The sequence below is a fragment of the Scyliorhinus canicula genome, chromosome 5 (assembly GCF_902713615.1).
Source record: "Scyliorhinus canicula chromosome 5, sScyCan1.1, whole genome shotgun sequence".
NCBI lineage: Eukaryota > Metazoa > Chordata > Chondrichthyes > Carcharhiniformes > Scyliorhinidae > Scyliorhinus > Scyliorhinus canicula.
In genome coordinates this window covers 110,140,432-110,160,836 of record NC_052150.1, presented here as the reverse complement: position 1 = coordinate 110,160,836, position 20,405 = coordinate 110,140,432, and the positions used below count along the sequence as shown (strand labels likewise).

Below are 20,405 nucleotides of genomic sequence, written 5' to 3'. Positions count from 1 at the left end.
CCTACACTACTGATGTCACTCGCGCATGCTGACACATCCATACATATAATCAAATAAGCAGATGCTTATTATAACACTCTATAATACTAACCATAGCCCCCTTGACATTCAATGGCATTGCCATTTTTGAATCTCCCATCACCAACCTCCTCTGGTTACAATAGCATGTCTGAGGTTAGGAATTCTGCAGTGAGTAACTTACTTCCTGAAACCCCCAAATCTGTCCACCAATACAAGGCATAAGTCAGGATTAACGTGGAATACTCTACACTTGCGCGGATGAGTGCAGCTCTAACGGCACACAAGAGCTCAACACCACCCAGGACTGGGCAGCCTGCTTGACTGCCACTCCATCCACTACCTTAAACATTCAGTCACTTCAACACCAATGCACAGTGGCAACAATTAAACCATCTACAACATGTACTGCAGCAGTTCACCAAGGCTCCTTTAATTGAACCTCCCAAGTCCACAATGTCTACTACCTATAAGTTCAAGGGTCGCAAATGAATGGGAAAACCGCTACCTGCAAGTTCCCCTCCAAACCACAAACCATCGTGACTTGGAAATAAATTGCCATTCCATCATTTTTGCTGTGTCAAAACCTTCAACTCCCTCCCTAACAGCACTGCGGGTGTACCGATACCACATGGACTACAGCAGTTCAAGAAGGCATGGCTCACCACCACCTTATCAAGGGCAATTAGGGTGGGCAGTAAATGCTGGTCTAGCCAGTAATACCTACGGCCTGTTAAAGAATAAGACAGAATCTACAAAGCATAAGTCAGTATTGAGATGGAGTCCTCTCACCACCTACCCTTGGGCAATTTAAGATCGGGAACAAATTTTACCTTCACTGGTGATGCTCACATTCCACAAACAAATAATAAAAGCAAGTTAGCATTTTGGGCTGAAGATAATATATTGTGTCAGGACTGAAATTTGCAATTAAAACAGGTTGGATGCAACGTTCCCTCTAAAGCCATGCCGTAACCTGAAAGCCTTTTACTGGCCATGCTCAAATCAGATCCTCTAAATTGCGACATGCACAAAAAAAATTAAAGGGGCCAAACACTTCATCCATGCACTCACAAACAAAATAAAATAGGCGGACTGTTGATTGGAAGTGAAACTCTTTTTAGATAATTGTGCAAATTAAGCAGCAGTACATTAGAAACCTATTTTTTACTTCAATCAGTTTTCTTTTCCACTGACTTCAAGAGGAACGAAATAGATATATTTTTGCACTACCACCAAAGGCTAATTTCCATTACCTTGTCGAAAAACTTATTAGATGTTTGCTGAAGCAAAATTAAAGCTTGGCAATTTCTTCAGCCGTACATATATACATTTCTTCTTTTATTGTGTTAAGACTAGGAAGGCAGCTACAAACAGGAACTTTGCTAGACATATAAAATTGGACTGCTATAATTGTAGCAAGCAGCAGTCTGAAATTATGCATACTCAGGACTTGGAATGAGAGATTCCAGTTTTGTACAGTGCCATGTCTTTTATTTGTATTTTGATTTTTTCTTTTCAATTTCTGATTTGTTGCACTTATTCTAATTGTAGCTCATTAAAAAAAAATTGTTTTCAAAATGTCATGCAAACTGTCAGCATGTGTTGTGTGCTTAATCTGTAACCACAGCTCAAAGGAAATTGAATTGTTCAATCATGTCTTTTTTATGTGACTCTTTAAAAGAAACCTTCCAGTTGTAACCACTTTTTGGCAGTCTCTGTCTTATGATTCTTATTTCCCTTTCTGTGGTAATGTGACCACAAAAAGGTAGTCGAAAATGCATTATAAGTTAATTTCTTTAAAATATAAAAATAACAAAGTTTAAAATACAGTTCAGACTCAAAAACGGGAGGAGTTAGTTCAACATTAAAATAACATAACAGAATAGAATTAGAATTAACGTCGGTTAAATACGAATATCCACAGGTAACAAGAACTAATGACATTACAGCACCTACTGATGACATCAGCAATGGATTTGAATAAGATATTGCATAATAATGACACTAACACCTTCCAATTAAAAATTATTTTTCTTCCTTTCTTAAGTCCATGGAATGCACATTTCCCCAACTAACGCACTATTTTGACTTGGTTTGGAGCATCAGTGAGTTCTGTGATTATATTAATCCTCAAAATAATTTGATCATCAAGACTGATCTCACTTATATTTCTGAAATAAAAGCATTCAAAAAAAATGGGAGCAATTTTAATAAATGGCTTGAGGCCGAATTCCTTTGGCTATTCCACCTAACTCCTGTTGGAACTGCAAAAGGAGTTTATCTTGGATAAAGGCCAGGGCCTGGCTCCCAACCTTAGTTGTGAATTACCCAGCCTTCTGACACCACTGTTTCCAGTCTCTTGCATGAGCGGGAGGCTGTGGAAGGCAAGAGGGCCAAGAACACCAAATGCTGTTCCTAAAGCATCCTTGTGTAATATTGGAAGTTGATATGTTCGGTGAGATGTACCAGCCTCAAGAATGATGGAGATAGGCCTCATGGGGCAGAAGAAAAATGGACTGGGCCCAAATGTTGTGCAATCAGGAAAAATAATAATGCAGAACCAGGAAATGGCAGAGCAGTTAAAATAAATACTTACGGTGGAAGACACTAATAACATTCCCAAAATACTAAATAATCAAGATCAAGGGCGGGTGGGGGGGGGGGGGGGGGGGAGAAATAAATACAATAATTATCACTAGAGATAAAATACTAGGGAAACTAATAGGGCTAAAGTCCAATAAATTCCCTGGGCCTGATGGGTTGCATCCTGGGATATTAAAGGAAGTAGTTACAGAGATTGAGTAGATACAGGATGCACTGGCAGTAATCTTCCAAAAATCCTTTAATTATGGAAAAGTCCCAAAGGATTAGAACACTACCAATATAATGCCCTCATTCAAAAAAGAGAACAACAAAAAATGTGTACCTATAGGCAGTTAGCTTAACATCTGTCATTGGAAAAATGTTTGGGTTCAGTATAAAAGATGTAATAGCAGAACATTTAGAAATACATAATATAATCAAGCAGAGTCAGCATAGCTTCATGAAGGGGAAATCATGCCTGACAAATTTATTAGAATTCTTTGGGGTGATAATGATCAGGATAGATAAACAGGAGCAAGTAGATGTAATAGACTTTGATTTCCAAAAGGTATTCGATAAGGTACCCCGCAAAAGGCTACTTAATGAGAAAGATGTTCATGGTGTTGGGGGTAATATATTAGCACGAATAGAGGATTGGCTAACGAATAGAAGACAATGGGCGGAATTTAGAGGGCCCATTCGCTCATGCCCAGAAAAGAAATGAACCCGATTTCCAAACAAGAACTAGTCTTGATGACCACACAGGGGTACGAAGGTGTGTATAGCCCTGGGTGGCGAGAGACATGGCTGGGCAATGCGCTGGCACTGTCACCTGACACCCAGTCACTGCCAAAGTACAAAGGCACTAATTAAACCACACCTAGAATCAGTGAATAATTTTGGTCCCCTTATCCAAGGAAAGATACACTGGCATTGGGGGTAGTACAGAAAAGGTTAACTAGATTGATCCTGGGTATGAAAGGATTTTCTTATAAGGAGAGGTTGAGTAGAATTTAGAAGAATGAGTGGCGACCTTATTGAGCCATGTAAAATTCTCAGGGGTTTGATATGATACATGCTGAGAGGTTGTTTCGCCTTGTTGGAGAGTCTAGGACCAGATGGAATAACCTCAGAGTAAATGGTTGCCCATTTAAGATAGAGATGAGGACGAATTTCTTCTCTGAGGGTTGAGAATCTGTGGAATTCTTTACCGCAGAAATCTGTAGAGGCTTGGTCATTAATTATGTTCAAGGTTGAGATAGACAAGATTTTTAATCAGGTAAGGAATCAAGAGTTATGGGGATAAGATGGGAGAGTAGAGTTGAGGACTATCATATCAGATCAGTCACAATTTCATGGAATGGAAGAGCTGACTTAATGGGCCGAATGGTCTTATCTAAAATGTGTGCTTTGGCAGGCAACGTTTCAAGCATCATGGAGCAGGATGGTCACACAAGACATACCAATAGTTGGGGTGGATGCTTGCCAACCCCTTGGGAGGTTAGGTCATTTCCTACTGACCCAGAACAACAAGAAACATTGCTGTGGGCATGATCCTGAAGTACTGCTTGTGCCTTTTCAGGGCTTCAATTTCAAAGTATAACACATTATTTTATTAATTTAAAAAAGTAGCATACCCTATCGCCAAGCCTGAGATTTACTCCATCCAACTCGATAAATGAAAACGGCTGGACTGTTGTTTCCTGACGCAGCTCCTCTTTGGTTCCATCAGGTGACAGTCGGAACCAGGTGATAATAAATCCAAGAGAACTGTTTACTACCGGACTCTCAAAGGAACACTTCAGATAAATACTGCCTTTATCTAACTCAGCCACAACTTCAACAGCAGCTGGAGATGGTGGATGTTTAGCTGGCAAATAAAAACATAAATCATTTCTATTATATAACTTAATGACAGGTATCTGCAGGTTAACTGAGGAGTGTTAAATTATTACACAAGGAGACTCTATTCCAACTTCTCAGGACTTGACACTTATGCCAATTATAATAAACAGGCACATTAATAGGATTTGGATATTAAAAAATATTACTGCCTTGGCCAAATTTTTTTCTCTTTTACCTTCTTGATGAATTGGACTCTTTCCTTTCAAGTATTTTTCCATGTGCACCAGCCATCATCACATACTTTGCAAAAAGTTAATTATTTACATGTGACCAGAGATGATAATTTAGTAGGCAATTTGGTCATGATGGCTTTGTGGTCCCGAATCATCTTGTCTGAACTTACAAACATGCACTTCTAGCAAGAGGTCACAGCATAGTGATCAGAAATGGGAACACAGACTGATTTTCCCAGGGAGGCTGGGAATAATTTAGGTGTGAATGTCAGCAATAAATTGCTGAGATGAACAAAGCAGTCTGGTCTATTTTCAATTCTCAGTCTGTGCTCAGTTAGCTAATCTGTGTTAGGTTAGCAGTTGCAGCAAGACAATTAGCCTAAATGTCTCTGGTTAAGGGGTACAGGAAATAAGCCTGCTGACTTTCCAACCATCCACTGGAAACTTGCAGATATGGATAACATGTCTCTCACAATTCAAAAGCCTACTGATTGTTTGGCTACATTCATAAAGAATAGGCACTTGAGCAAGTATACTGGGCAGCTGGTACCTGTGAAATCACAATGAGACAATGAGGAGTGGAGGGAAAAGGAGACAGCTGGTGAAAACAAATTACTTTAATATATATAGAAGAATCACAGAGATTCAGAGGGGCTCATTCTAAATTTTATCTCAAGGTTAAAAACAAATGATAGCTGCTCAGCCATCTGGTATACATTTCATCTGACCTTCATCTCCTCCGATTTGTACCAATAATGATTAAATCTTGAACCATGATCTCTCTCCTGGTGTGGAGCGTCATCAATCCACTGATCTGTTAGAGAACAGGTTGATTAACTGCTGCAAGGTCCTGGAAGCCCTCTACAACAGTAGCATCTGGAGAGTAGTTTGCGTTTCCACTGTAGCATTGAGATATTGGCTGATTGCATAATTTCCTTGACATAGCCATTAGATGGTGTATCATGGTGAATTCCACAGGTGTGGTGGTGGAATTGAGCACTCATTCCATGTTGTAAAAGATGGAATCCATAGTCTTTGCAGAGTGCCATGTTGAATTAGTGTGGAACTCCTCCATGTTCTTTCACATTGAGTGCAGGCTTTCTGGCAGGTTTTCCAGTGCATCAAGCATTTGGTTGTGTACACAATGGATTTCTTCTGCCATCTTCTGTAAAAGTTCATAACTCACACCACTGCAGCTGAAAATGTGTGCTACCTCACCTTTTGAAGAACTGATACTCATTCACCCCATCCTAGCTGCTGTATACCAGTGTGCCTCCGTGAAAAAATTCCCTTTTTTATCCTAGCCCCTAATATGAGTGCAGTATCTGAGGCTGTGAATGTAAAGTTGAGTGATTGTGTCTCTTCACCGTGTACCTTCTGACTGGGAAAACTCCAGTTCTTTGGCATCAATAATGAAAAAGGGACAAGATTGTGGTGAGAGGAGAGGAGAAAGTAAAGAAAATGCTTACACCATCTGATTCTTGTGAGTCAGAAAAGATCATGGTGTCATGGGAATGTCACTTTAAGAAATGTTTGCCTTCTCAAGTGGTTGCAGTTATGTCATTGTGTGGGTGGAGCTGGGCTCTGGCTCTGCTTTTTACTTTCATTTTGAGCTGGAAGCTGTTTTTGGATCTGAGCTTTCCTTTTGGTTTTCAGTTGGGGAGCTGCATCCAAACCAAGAAGGTGTATTTTAGTCTCTCTCTCTGCATGCTGAAGAATGTCTCCAGATCACTTGATAATTTCAAAGTAATACCTGTTTCTGTAAGGAATGCAAACGTACTATTTTTGTGGGGGAAAAAGGGCGTTTGGCTTATGGATGTTGTTAGAAAAGTTACTGAGGGTTATCTATAGAGTACTGGATATTTGGAGGGTATTTGTGTTGGTAGTTGATAAGATGTTTACTGTGTGTTTATTAAATGTTAACTTGATTCATAGAATAGGTATTGTTTTGTTTAAAAATACTTAAGATCTCTGTTGCATCACACCTGGGAAGTGGACCCTTGTGCTCCACATAACCAAAATCTATTAAAAGTTGTGGGTTAGGTGAACTCCATGATATACTTTGGTGTTCTCTAAACACTGGTCCATAATAATGGGATGAATCAGAAGTGAGATGAGAACAAGAATTACATATGCAGATATTGTCATCATCAATCCTTCCAGCCCTGCCAATGGCCACAGTCTGAGAAATGCCCCTTCCCAATGACGGCCATTACGGTCTCCTCCACAGGAGTTAAAACATGTAGATACTCCACCAGCTGCCTGCAACTATGTGCTAACTTCCTGCATGAAAGAAAGAAGTACATCAGTGACCAGAAATATATTTGGACGATTTGGCTGCAATAATTGAATAGCTGCCAGTGCTCACATTCTACGAATGAGTGTGAAGTTTGCAGCAGTGGTGAGTGTGAGGGTGAGGTAAAGCATGTGATTGACAGACATTGTTGGCCGATGGTGATGGGGATGCTCCGAATTAAGCAGTTGATTGGGTTAGTGGTACAGCTGGTAGAATTTGAGATTTGAAGATGAATTCACTCAGCTTTGCAACTCAAGAAAGATCATTAAACGTCTTCCTGCACTGAATTCTTGTTCTTGGAAAGACAAACCTGCCATTAACCTCCAACTGCAGTGCACCTTATTTCTATTCTCTCCTGAACACCTGTCTGGAGGCTATTTGTCCCCTCTGCTGTTGAGGCTGCCTTTTCTTCTCCAGATTTTTGTACCATGATTTCCAGTGCATTGTCAGAAAACATTGATGCAAATTCTCTCACCATTCTTCAATCCTTTGCAATACAGATATCAATATTCAAAAAACTCCCTTCACTTCTTGCAACCACAATGCACGTCCCTTTTAAAAGGTGCAGGCAGTCTTTAAAGGCTAACTTAGAGCGTCCCCTTTAAAAGGTGAAGGTTGTCTTTAAAGCCTTCTCAGAGCGCGAGCTATTCATGGTATCGGGCTCCCTGGTGATGTATGCAGCCAATTAACAGCACAGGTAGCACTAGCTGCACACAGCAAATATTTAAACCACAAGTTGTATGAATTTAATGTGCTGTCTTGACCTCAAATGTATTTTCGGGGTTAGCCAATTTAGCTTCCAGGTTCTTAAAGTAATGTTAGCTCTGAGTGAATAAATATAATGAATGAATAAATATTACTGATAGAATAACACGAATTATGTAGATAGTTACCTCGGCAAGTGTTTCCAATTTCAGTCTCCTCTGGACCACAGGTGCTTTGTTCTTTTATTTCAGACACAACTGAGACAGAATGAAATAAATATTGTGATTTAAATTCTAATAAATTAACTAAGTCATTACCTTTGTTAAATTACACTGTTTTTACTCTCCAGTTTTACAACCATTTGCAGTCATGTATCCTGCGCAATGTGAACCAAATCAGTGCTTCAACTTAATGTTACCTCTTTCATCATGTACAGCATAGCCTGATGAGGAAACTGATAGTTCATCTACTTGTCTTTCAGGAGCAAGAGTGGTCAATCTATCTTCATGATCCCTAATGCCAATTTGATTAATAGTTTCAAGTCATGTAAGTGAATAGTGGGTCCAATTTTTCTTTTGCAAAGCACTATACGGAGAAGTAATTTACTAGATTCTACCTCAAATCCAAATTACTTTTCCATATACTGCTGCACAGAGTTCTATCATAGGTAACATAATATATATATATATGGTATTCCATTTGTCTGTTCAGCTTATATGATAATAGACAACACTCTCACTAACTTTTTATTTCATTTAACACTATACAATTGCTTTTAAATGGCTATATATTAGTAACATTAGTGTTATGGTTATATTTCTGGACTCATAACCAAGAGGCCTGGATTTATGATTCTTTCAAATCCCATCATAGCTGCTCGTGGTTTTGAATTGAGTTAAAAAGTGTCTAAATCTGGAATAAAGAGATAGGTCCAGATATTCATTTCTGAATCAAGTCACGGGAGTTGGGAAAATTCCCGGCCCATCTCTGGTGAAACTCATCTGAATGATGGGATCTTTGGTTGGGGGAGGAAACGGTCATTACTGGCAAATTTGGGGGCACGGTAGAGTCAGGACCACCATCCTGAAGTGCAGAGCGGAGGCGGCCACAGAGGCTACCAAGTGCCGCGGCAGGCTGTTTAAAAGGCCCAGCTTGGTTTTCTGGGACTTTGTCCCAGTTTTGATAAATATTATGCCCCAAAATCATCACCCATCACCCCCCCCCCACTCATTCCCCATGCCCCAACCATGGCAACCCAAGCTCCCCACACTCCAATGGTCCCACATATCCTCCAGGTTGACCAATGGCCCCAACCATCTACATGACAACTTAACGCCAATACATGCCAACCCATATGCTACCTTTTCCCTTACACCCTCCATTCCAACTCACCCAGTAACTGCCATGTGTATAGAAATGAAATGAAGTAAACTTCCAAACATCTATTACAATCTTTATATATTTCATTCACATTCATGAAAGCCCATTCAAAACATTTAAACCCCTTCAACTACTTAATCCCTTATAAAAATGAACAAACTTCAGTTGAGGTGGTCGCTTGTGGTAATGTCACTGGCCTACTGGTGGTGGCATAGTGATAATGTCACTGGACACTGGCCCAGTTGAATGCTCTAGGGATATATTTTCAAATCCAAATTTAAATTAAATTAACAAACCTGGAATTTAAAGAAATCTGACCTCAGTTATAGTAGCCATGAAACTACTGTTGATTGTCCTAAAAGTCCATCTCGATTCACTAATGACCCTTAGAGATGGGAACCTGCCATCCTTACATGGTCTGGCCTACATGTAACCCCAAACCCACAGCAATATGTTTGATTCTTGGTGCTCTCTGAAATGGTCTAGCAAGCCACTTAGTTATATCAAACTGCTATGATGCCTAAAATAAATGAAACCAGGCAGACCACCTTGCATTGACCTGGGCAAAAATGGAATAGCCAGCCATTTTGACCGTGTAAATGCCTCTTTACTGATACCAAAATTGGGAGAGCGGTCCCATAGATTAGTCACGTAACAGCCTGACATAGTCATGTTCTCAGAATCATGCATGCAGACAATGTCCCAGATATCACCATCACCATCTCTGGAGTGGCAGCATAGTGGCATACAGTCAGGAAGGAGTTGCAATTGGAATCATCAACATTGACTCTGGACCTCATGAAGTCATGTGGCATCTGGTCAAACATGGGCAGGAAATGTGGTGTTGGTTGTCATTGCCATGTTGAACATCACTTGAAAGAATCACCAAGGATGTCTTCAATTTCCATCATCAAGAATAGTTTGGAAACACCACTACCAAGCTGGGTGAATCCTAATGAACATAATGCTAGGCTGCATCTGTGGTAGGTGGGGAGGCAATAAGAGATTAAAAACCTTCTTGACTTGTCTTCACCAATCGACTTGTTGCACATGCATCTGTCCATGACGCTATCGGTAGGAGTGACCACCGTACAATCCTTGTTGTAATGAATTACCATCTTTACATTGACAATACTCTCCATTATGTTGTATAAACTACCACTGTGCTAAATGGGATAGATTTTCAACATATCCAGTAATTCAAAAATGAGGTGTCAACTTGGTAAAGCTACAACACAGCACTACTTGATGTCAAACACCAGAAGCAACAGACGATAGACAGAACTAAGCAATCCCACAAAGAACACATCATATCCAAATTCTCCAGTCCTGCCACACCCAGTTGGGAATGGTGGGGGATATTTAAACTAACTGACAGAATCTCCACAAATATCCCACCATCAATAATGGGCGAGCATAGCACATCAGCGCAATAGGCAAGGCTGAAGCAGTTGCAACCATCTTCAATCAGAAGTGCCAAATGGATGATACATCTCGGCCTGCCCCTGACATCCACAGCATCACAGATGTCAGTCTTCAGCCAATTCGTTTTACTTCACGTGATGTCGAAATGACTGAAGGCACTGGATACTGTAAAGGCTGACAACACTCCAGCAATTGAATTGAATATTTACCAAAAGAGAAAGTGCTGGAAAATCTCAGCAGGTCTGGCAGCATCTGTAGGGAGCAAAAAGAGCGAATGTTTCGAGTCCAGATGATCCTTTGTATTGAAGATTTGTGCCCCTGAACACAAGTGACCCTAGCCAAGCTGTTATGGTACAGCTACAGCATTGCCATTTACCCAACAATGTGGAAAATTGCTCAGATTTACCTTGTCCACAAAATGTAGGACAAATCCAACCTGGCCAATCCATCAGTTTACTCTTGACCAGCAGTAAAGTGATGGAAGATGTCATAGACAGTGCTATCAAGCAGCATTTCTGCAGAAATTACCTCCTCATAAATGCTCAGTCTGAGTTCACCTGGGCCTCTCAGACCCAAACTCATTACAAATTTGGTTCAAACATGGACAACAGAGCGGAAATCAAGAGGTGAGGTGAGATGCCCTTGACATCAAGGCAGCACTTGATTAGTCTGCATTTCATCAAGGATACTCGCAAAACTGGAGTCAAATGGGATATGGGGGGGAAACTCTCCAGTGATTGGAGTCATAGCTAGCACAAAGGAGGTGGTTGCAGTTGTTGGTGGAGTGAATGTAAGAAATTGGTATATGTAATGTATTTTATTGCAATAATGTTTTTGAAAGCTTGAGTTCATATATATATTTGTTGCAGTAATATTATTAAAGAACCTCGGTCAAGTTCGAGACTTGTTGGCTATTAGCACCGCGTTTCCCTGGGTTTGTGTGGCTGTGACTCATCTTTCATTCACACTCCACAGTATAAATATTTCCCACTTTCTCTGTCTGTTAGCTTTGACAAAGAGTCATTGGACTTGAAACGTTAGCTCTTTTCTCTCCCTACAGATGCTGCCAGACCTGCTGAGATTTTCCAGCATTTTCGCTTTCGTTTCAGATTCCTGTATCCGCAGTAATTTGCTTTTATCAAGTTCGAGACTGTCTCTGTTAAAGCTGCTGAAGAAGTTAATGGATTATTATGTACTTTGGATGTTTCCCTGAGGGGTACATAATTTGAGACATTGCGTTTAGATTTAGGTAAACAAGTCATGGGATTGGATTAGGATAGAGATAATGTAATTAATGGGCGGAGCCAGGTCTGCAGCAAGCAGTTTTTGCTGTAGGGTGTTTTGAGTCCAACAAAGTCAGAAGGATTTCCAGGTAGTACCTGAAAGGGTTTGTCTCTCTTTTCTGAAAGGAAATCTCTACACAATAGTACAGCAAGTATCCCTGTGTCTGCTAACTTTATTTTTCAGTGACTTTTGAGATGTAATGTGGTTTGCTTAATTAGAAATAGAAAAGGGGTTTCCTTGTTTTTTTAAAAAACAGTAACTGTTAATTGTACAGCTATTTTTCAGTGGTGTTAATGTGGCAATTATGGTGTTAATACAAAGAACAATACAGAACAGGCCCTTCAGCCCTCCAAGCCTGTATCGGTCATGATACCAACCTTTGCCAAAACCCTCAGCACTTCCTGGTGCATATCACTCTATACCCATCCTATCCATGTGCTTCGCAAGATTCCTCTTCAACACCATTAATGTATCTGCTTCCACAACCTGCAGTTGCAATGCGTTTCAGGCAATCACCACCCTCTGCTTAAAAAACCTGCCTTGCACATCTCCTCTAAACTTTGCACCATGGACCTTAAACCTATTTGCCCTGGTGACTGACTCCTCCATCCTGGGTTAGAGTGCCTGCCCATCCACTCTATTCATCCCCCTTATAATCTTGTAGACCTCTATCAGGTCACCCCTCAACCTCCGTCTTTCTAAAGAAAACAGTCCAAGTCTATTCAACCTCTCCACATAGCTAACACCCTCCAGACATGGCAATATCCTGGTTGCCTTCCCTGATCCCGCCTTCCCCCCATATCTCTTAATCCCTTTATCCCCAAGAGCTATATCTGATTCCTTCTTCAAATTACACAACGTTTTGGCCTCAACTATGTTCTGTGAATTCCACAGATTTACCATTGTCTTGGTGAAGATATTTCACTTCACCTCAGCCCTAAAAGGTTTACCCCATATCCTCAAACGTTGACCCCTGGTTCTGGACTCTCCCACCATCAGGTCATTCTTTCTGAATCTACCCTGTCTAATACTGTCAGAATTTTGTACGTTTTTATGAGATCCGCTCTCACTCTTCTAAACGCCAATGAATATATTCCTAACCGATTTAGCCTCTTCTCATCTGGCAGTCTCGCCTCCCAGAAATCAGTCTGATAAACCTTCGCTGTACAAGTCCATGGACAACAACACTTTCCAATCTATCGCCATTTAAACAAATATTCTGCATCTCTGTTCCTTCTACTAAATTGGATAACCGCACATTTAACCCCATTACATTCATTCTGTCATGCTCCTGCCCACCCACTAAACCTGTCCTAACCCCCTTGAATTCTCTTTGCATCCTCCTCACAATGCACATTCCTACTACTTTTGTGTAAACCTCGGGGGCCCAAGTTCTGATCCTTGCAGTACCATACTCATCACAGCTTGTCAACTTGAGAATGGTCCATTTATTCTTACTCTCTGGTTTCTTTCCGTTAAGCAATCTTCAGTACATGCCAGCATATTATGTAAGGAAATTGTTAGAAAAAAGTCTGAGGGACAGAATTAATGTCCACTTGGAGAGGCAAGGATTAATCAAGGATTGTCAGCACGGCTTTGTCAGGGGGAGACCATGGGTGTTTTTCCCTCCGTGCGGTGCCTCGCTTACCTCCCGCAATTCCAGAGAATAGTGGGAGAGCCCCGTATTGGGGTTTGCGCCGGGCGCCGAATGGAGCGCAATGATCCTGGCTCGTTGCATTGGACACAATCTGGTTCATGGCTTGGGCGTGTGCCAGTCTTGCATACTTAAAGGAGTATTTAAACTAACGTAAATATGCATTTCTGGGTTTTAGCTGAAGTCTTCCGGCTCCCTGTCATCTCAGCACGCGGCTGGCAGAAATCACTACTGGGTTCCAAAATCAGGGACCAGTCGTGATGGCCAGGCAGGGGGCTCACAAACCATTGAAGCTCTCGGGTAGTTGGGGAAATGTCTAGTATGAGAAGATTAATAAGGCAAGGGAGTGTACAATCAATTGGTAGGATGATAGGACGTACAATAGACCAGAGGAACCTTGGGTGCAAATCCATAGATCCCTGAAGGCAGCAGGTTAGGTAGATTAGATGGTTAAGTAGTTTTAAGGGATACTTGCCTTTATTAGCCAAGGCAGACAATATAAGAGCAGGGAGGTAATGATGGAGCTGTATAAAATGCTTATTAGGCCACAGTTCATGAGTGCAGTTCTGGTCATCACACTATAGAAAGGATGTGACTGCACTGGAAAGGGGGCAGAGGAAAGTCACCAGCATCTTACGTGGCCTGGAGAATTTCAGCCACAAAGAGAAACTGGATGGACTGCGGTTGGAGCAGAGAAGGCAGAGGGGGGATCACATCGAGGCGTACAAAATTACGAGGATACAGTTCGGGTGGATAGGAATTAACCTTTCCCCATTGTAGTAGGGTCAATAACAAGGGTTATAGATTTAAGTTAAAGAGTAGGAGATTTAGAGAGGATTTGAGGAAAATATTTTTCTCCTGGAGATGGTGGTAGAGGCAGGAACCCTTGCAACATTTAAGAAGCATTTATATGAGCACTTGAAATGCCATAGCATACAGGGCTACGGCACAAGTGCTCGAAAATGGGATTAGGATAGATAGGTATTTGATAGCCCGCACAGGCACAATGGGCTAAAAGGCCTCTTTCTACGTTGTAAAACTCTATGACTATGACTCCCATGTGCTCTAATTTTGTTTACTAACCTCCTGTGTGGGACCTTATCGAAAACCTTCTGAAAATTCAAAGTCACCATATCCATTTGTTCCCCTTATCTATTCTGCTGGTAACATCCACAAAAAAAACTCCCAAGAGGTTTGTCAAACCGGATTTCCTTTTCATAAATCCATGTTGACTCTGCAAAATCAGATCATTATTTTCTAGCCATCCAGTTATCACATTCTTTATGATGGATTCCAGTATTTTCCAGGCTACTAGTGTCAGGCAAACAGGTTTGTAGTTGCACATTTTCTTTTTCCCTGCTTTCATGAATAGTGGGGTCACATTTGCTACCTTCTAATCTGCAGGCACCTTGCCAGAATCTACAGAAATTTGGAAGATAATCACCAATGCATCCACTCTCACCATAGCCACCTCTTTCAACACCCTGGGATGTACATCATTGGGTGCCTGGAATTTTAAACTTTCAGCCCATTGATTTCTCCAATAATATTTTTTTACTAATATTAATATCTTTCAGTTCCTCATTGTCAATTGTCATTTGGATTTCTAATTCTGGGAGATTTCTTGTATCTTTCTCCATGGAGACAGACACAAAGGCCGGAATTCTCAGGCTGTTGGAATTCTGTGTTCCCACCAGCAGCGCAGGTTTCCTGATGGCATGGAGTGGCTTCAATGGGAAATCCCATTGACAAGCGTCAGGAGTAGAGAATCCCGCTGCCAGTTAACGGCGTGTCGCCGAGAAAGACACAGCTGGGGTACCGGAGAATAACACCCAGTTCTCCATTACAAATTCTTCTGCCTTGCCTGGAATGGACCTACATATATCCTTATTTTTAATTTTTTATCCAATTAAGGGACAATTCAACATGGCAATCCACCTAGCCTGCACATCTTTGAGTTGTGGGGGTGAGACCCATGCAAACATGGGAATGTGCAAACTCCACATGGATCGAACCCGGGTCCTTGGTGCCGTCAGGCAGCAGGACTAACCACTTTACAACTGTGCAGCCCCCTTTATTTTTTATATACCTATTTACAGTCTGACTTTATGTTCAAATTCTATTCTCTTGTTTTCAGTATCTTTGCTGAATTTTAAAATGCTCCCAATCCTCAGTTTTATTACTTTCTTTTGGCAATTCTTCCCCTGCAGAGCTGACCCTGTTTTTATTATAGACCCTGCCAGATATTCTTGCCATTGATTTCAGAGAAATAAAAACAGGGAGGTTCCTCAACAGCTGGGAAGTTAGTCAACAGCTGCGAAATCCACACAAAGTTTGTGCTACTTGTTCGATAATGATTGCTGCATAGAACTGTAATGATATGTATATGTGTAGAAAACTAAAGGGGTAATTATAACATCTAGCTGGAACACTACCACCAGAGGGTACCATGAGATGCACCTATAAGTATCAGCTCCCGGAGGATCTTTTTCAACCCAGGAGTGTTTAGTAAGCAGTAGTATATGATAGACAGCTCTCAGTATAGTTAGTATTCATAGTTGTGAATCCGTTAATTCAATCATATTTAATTACTTGATTTCTAGAGATAGTTCTGAAGAGTGTCAAACGCAAATATAATCAATTGTTACTTTAAATAAATTTGTTTAAGGTGAGGATTCGTGATTTCTTCAGGATCACACCATTAGACCATCTGCATTAACAGCAACTAGTAACGATACATATTACTAGACCCAGTAATATAACAAGAACCAGTACTAACTATGTTGTTAAATGGCTGCGTACTTGAGTACGGGTGCAGAATTGTGAGGGGCGAGCATAACTGAATAATCATGAAAATGAAATGAAAATCGCTTATTGTCACGAGTAGGCTTCAATGAAGTTACTGTTACATCTGCACTGTGTAGCCAACCTGCACCGTTTAATGAGGAGGTGCATTCTGGCTGCAGCAGGTACAGCAAGTGTGAGCAAGAAGAGCACTGAATTATAACTTTACATGGCACAGCACACAATGCTACCAAATAATCTACTTCAATCAGGGCTCAAACATAATATTCAAATCCTTCACCTCCTCCTCCGCAGCCACTGCTCACAGCCCATTACTCATACCCATTACTCACAGCTTGTACACACATTGCCATCTAACTACTCATCCATGACAGCCACATCACCTGAATACATTGCACCACACTACCAAACTTGAGACCATGGCCAAAAATGGCACTGACTTTTTTTAAAGATAGCATACGTAAAATTCTCTCTCACATCCCAGTTCTACCTCATTCCACATCTCTTGTAATTTACAAACTGCAGATGGGGTAAGAATGCACCTCCTACTTTCCTCAATTCTCCTCACCTCAACCACACTCTTGTGTGTTTCTCCTTTCAGATGCACAAGTGCTACAACCTGACCAGGCAGAAGAGGACATGCAAGAGCAGCAAGACTCTGACGAGAAAGAAACAGTATAATTTGCTCTCACTTACAGCTTTCAATTCAAATACTTCAGAAGACAACTTTGTGAAGGAATTTGTACATGGTGAGACACTCAGAAGGTGTTGTTCACAGCCAGAGGGTGAAGTCACAAATGATTTCTGCTACATATGACTAAAGGACTTTGATGGGTGGTCTCGAGAAACAAGTTAATAGCTATAGACTCTGAAATTCGTGGTGCATTGAATCTGCCAGAATGTCTGTGGTCGCAGTCAAGGAATATGGAAAAATGTTGCCAACTTGCCACATGGTTGGTACAGAACTTTGAGCCCATCCTTGTCAGCATTCAACTTGACCAACGTGATTAGCACACTATGGACCAAACCAGCATCTGACAGCTGATGTCTCAACTTCAAATGCAGTACAATTCAAAATGTCTGGCTGAAATAATCCAGTTGTGTTACGTAGACAGTAGATCTATTATTAGTTGGCTCTCAGTGACCTGAGCAAGGATTAGGATCCTTCCCTGCCTTGATGATGATTCCAGTGTTTCACACAATAAAATGGACCGCATTCATTTTGATTAACTTTTTCATTAAATGGAGGTAAAACTAGTTTTCACCAGTTGTACAAATATATTTTATACAGCAATGAAGTTTGAAATCAATGAAAAAGAAAGTCAGAAAAGATGTATTAAGAGTTGACAATTCAACATGACCCCAATTTGCACTATTGACATGGACACCACTTTTCCCAGAATAGTTATGTTTGCTAAGCGAATACTTCTTAGTTCAGAATGGACATTTTCTTGGTCATAGTCAAATAAACAGTTGATCTCCTATCATAAGTGTTGTGTAACTTCTATTATTTCCCAACATCCTGCTTAGCTAAAGTAAGCCAAACTTCATAATTTTCCTGCAAAACAAGGAGTGCAATGCTGGCCTAACCACTCAAAGATTATAAAGGCGAAATTTCATCCAAATGTATTTCCCAGGAACCCCTAAAACCTCTATTTCAGATTGACCAAGGAATTACCACAGCTCAGTGCATAGAGTGTCAAAAATGCAAGGACTTACAACTCAATATACAAAGATGCAGTCAATCTGTAGCACACCGGAACCGAAGGAAGTATGTCAACTTCAATTCAGTAAAAAAGTTAAATAAAATAAATATTACATTACAATGAAATTCAATGTGAAATTTTAATTAATAAATGCTCCTGGGGCCAGTTATTTACATCAGCAGAATCCAATTTTATGTGGCCCAAACCTACCTTCTGCACAATATCCCATGCATCCCTGTGTAGGTTGTAGTAGGTACAGAAAAAAGTCACCACAGTTTCGTACACTGACTGGAATTCGGAAAAGACAGCAGTCCTTTGTTGTGCTGAAAAAAAACTGCCAAGTTGCACAGGCAGTCAAATGCTTAACTTCTCCAGTTTGTGGAAGAGATTCGGTCTCTCTCAATGACAACCAAACAGGGGCTTGGGTACCACAATGATTCATCTAAGGAGTGAAACATAAAGATTAAAGGTAAGGCAACAAGCAACTATTACTTTTATCCACAATTGCTCCAACTGTTTTGAAAGTAAAATGAGGCTATAATTTAGTTATACCATAGTGAGGAACTGTCTCATTTCTGCTGTTAAAAGGTGAAAATGAATTTGTTTCTCAAGTTTTACTCATGAACATTTGCTATTGTAGTGGTTTCTTCATCAAAAAATGGTCCCATGTTTATTACTGATATTTTGTGTATTTTTTCAAACATTCCTTAAAGGATAAATCTAAAGACCATACAGCATTCTTTCATTATAATACTATCAACACAGCAGCAACATAGTAAGTTATGTCATTCATAAAATTGTACTGAGTGAAAATACTCCAGGGAAATGTGTTCTCAGATTCAGCTGTTATAAGCTTTCCTAAATGCAATCATTTAATGAGCCAATGCTTTACAATTCCAAAAGTGAGTATTTAAATTTCAGATCAAATTTCCCAATTCTGGAACATTTAAAAGTTGCTGAGATCAATCAGCTTGGATTATGAAAAAGTTATACATTTCTTGATTGTATGTAATTATTCATAATAATTGGCTTATAAAACAACACAACTACATTAAAGTAAAAGCAACCCATTGACTAGCATGTAAATATATCCTTGGTTGAAAAGCTACCAAACTTGAAATCTTACAGCATCGCTAAATGAATTGCAGGACACTGTTATTTTGGAAAGACTTTTAAAAAACAAAATTATCTTTTCACCAGATCTGGAGAAGTGAAAGTTGCAACTCAGGTTGGGTATCGTTCCAAAGGTAAAACCTTCCATATCTTTCCAGCTCCTTTTTTTCTGTAAAAAGCTGCTAAATTTCAAATGGGGTCAATAGATTACAATTAAGAGTGAGCCAGCATTTCCCCCCAGAGCCGATGGTTACTGAAGGAATTTCTGGGACACTGCACAGTTCTACCAAATGAAACTAACTAACTCAGAGCAGAATGAGCCAGAACTTAGCAAGGATCATTTTAATTCCAGATCATTTCTGTCATGTTTTCTAAACTTAGCACTTCTAGACTGGAGATATTATGTGTTGCATCGTTCCATCCAATGGGACAGTTTTGTTAACCATTAACCTTATTTCTATACAATCGAATGCACGATGTGAAAATTGACTTATCTCTGTTGTTCATGGCATGTCATGGTATGATCATTTTGAAACACTGTATACCTCCACACATTTTGTTGGCATTTCTGCTGGTTTATCAAAGATCTGAAAGCGATACCATCCTGGTGTTAAAGAGTGATCACATATTAACTCCTGAATTGCTGACTGTTGCAGTCGGAGTGAATCAAAGTCCACACTTCTGTAGGGGTTCTGAAGGAGCTGGTGACCACCAGGGTAGCATTCAGGAGCTGTCAGATAACAGAAAAGGAAATAGTAATGGTTCACTATATTTGTCCAAGAACTTACTGCATTCCATACATTCAACAATTAAATTTATCAATGTTATAATCTGCCAATCACATAGGTAAGCATATTTATTTGGAAATGTATACACTGGGATAGCACGGTTAGCTCAGGTTGATCCCATATTCTGAACAATAGAGTTTTAGAGCTAGTGATATCTTAAAACTAAAAATGCATTTCTGCAAGTTTCTGTTGTTGAACTAAAATATTTCCATTTGATGTTTAACGTTGGAACTGATTTATCCAATGTAATTGGATTTCGAAAACACCATCAAACCTCAAGTTCAATTGCAGTGGCAAAATATATTTTGCTCAATTACAGTTGAAGTTCTGGATTTTAAATTCTCCACAATTGAAAGTAATTAAAAACATAGAAGCATAGAGACATTCATTGTGCAAGAGGAAGCCATCCGGCTGATTGTGTATGCCAGTAGAAAAAAGCTTTTCAGCCTCATTACACTTTACAGCTCCTAATGCATAGCCCTGTAGGTTATGGTACTTTTAAAATGCATCAAGGGTTTCTGACACTCTCACCCTCTCAGGCAGTGAGATCCAGATCTCTACCATGCT

The 20,405-nt window shown here is 40.2% G+C and overlaps 1 protein-coding gene across 1 annotated transcript in view; it reads right to left on the bottom strand.

Annotated features, from left to right (window-relative positions):
• Window positions 1-20,405, bottom strand: part of vwdel (von Willebrand factor D and EGF domains-like) — a 381,724-nt gene that overhangs the window by 234,338 nt on the left and 126,981 nt on the right. Inside the window, exons 2-5 of the mRNA XM_038797496.1 lie at window positions 19,596-19,780; window positions 18,148-18,379; window positions 7,872-7,940; window positions 4,242-4,474 (exon numbers count right to left, since the gene is read on the bottom strand). Coding sequence (XP_038653424.1) covers window positions 4,242-4,474; window positions 7,872-7,940; window positions 18,148-18,379; window positions 19,596-19,780 — 719 coding nt within the window. The remainder of the gene's footprint in view (window positions 1-4,241; window positions 4,475-7,871; window positions 7,941-18,147; window positions 18,380-19,595; window positions 19,781-20,405) is intronic.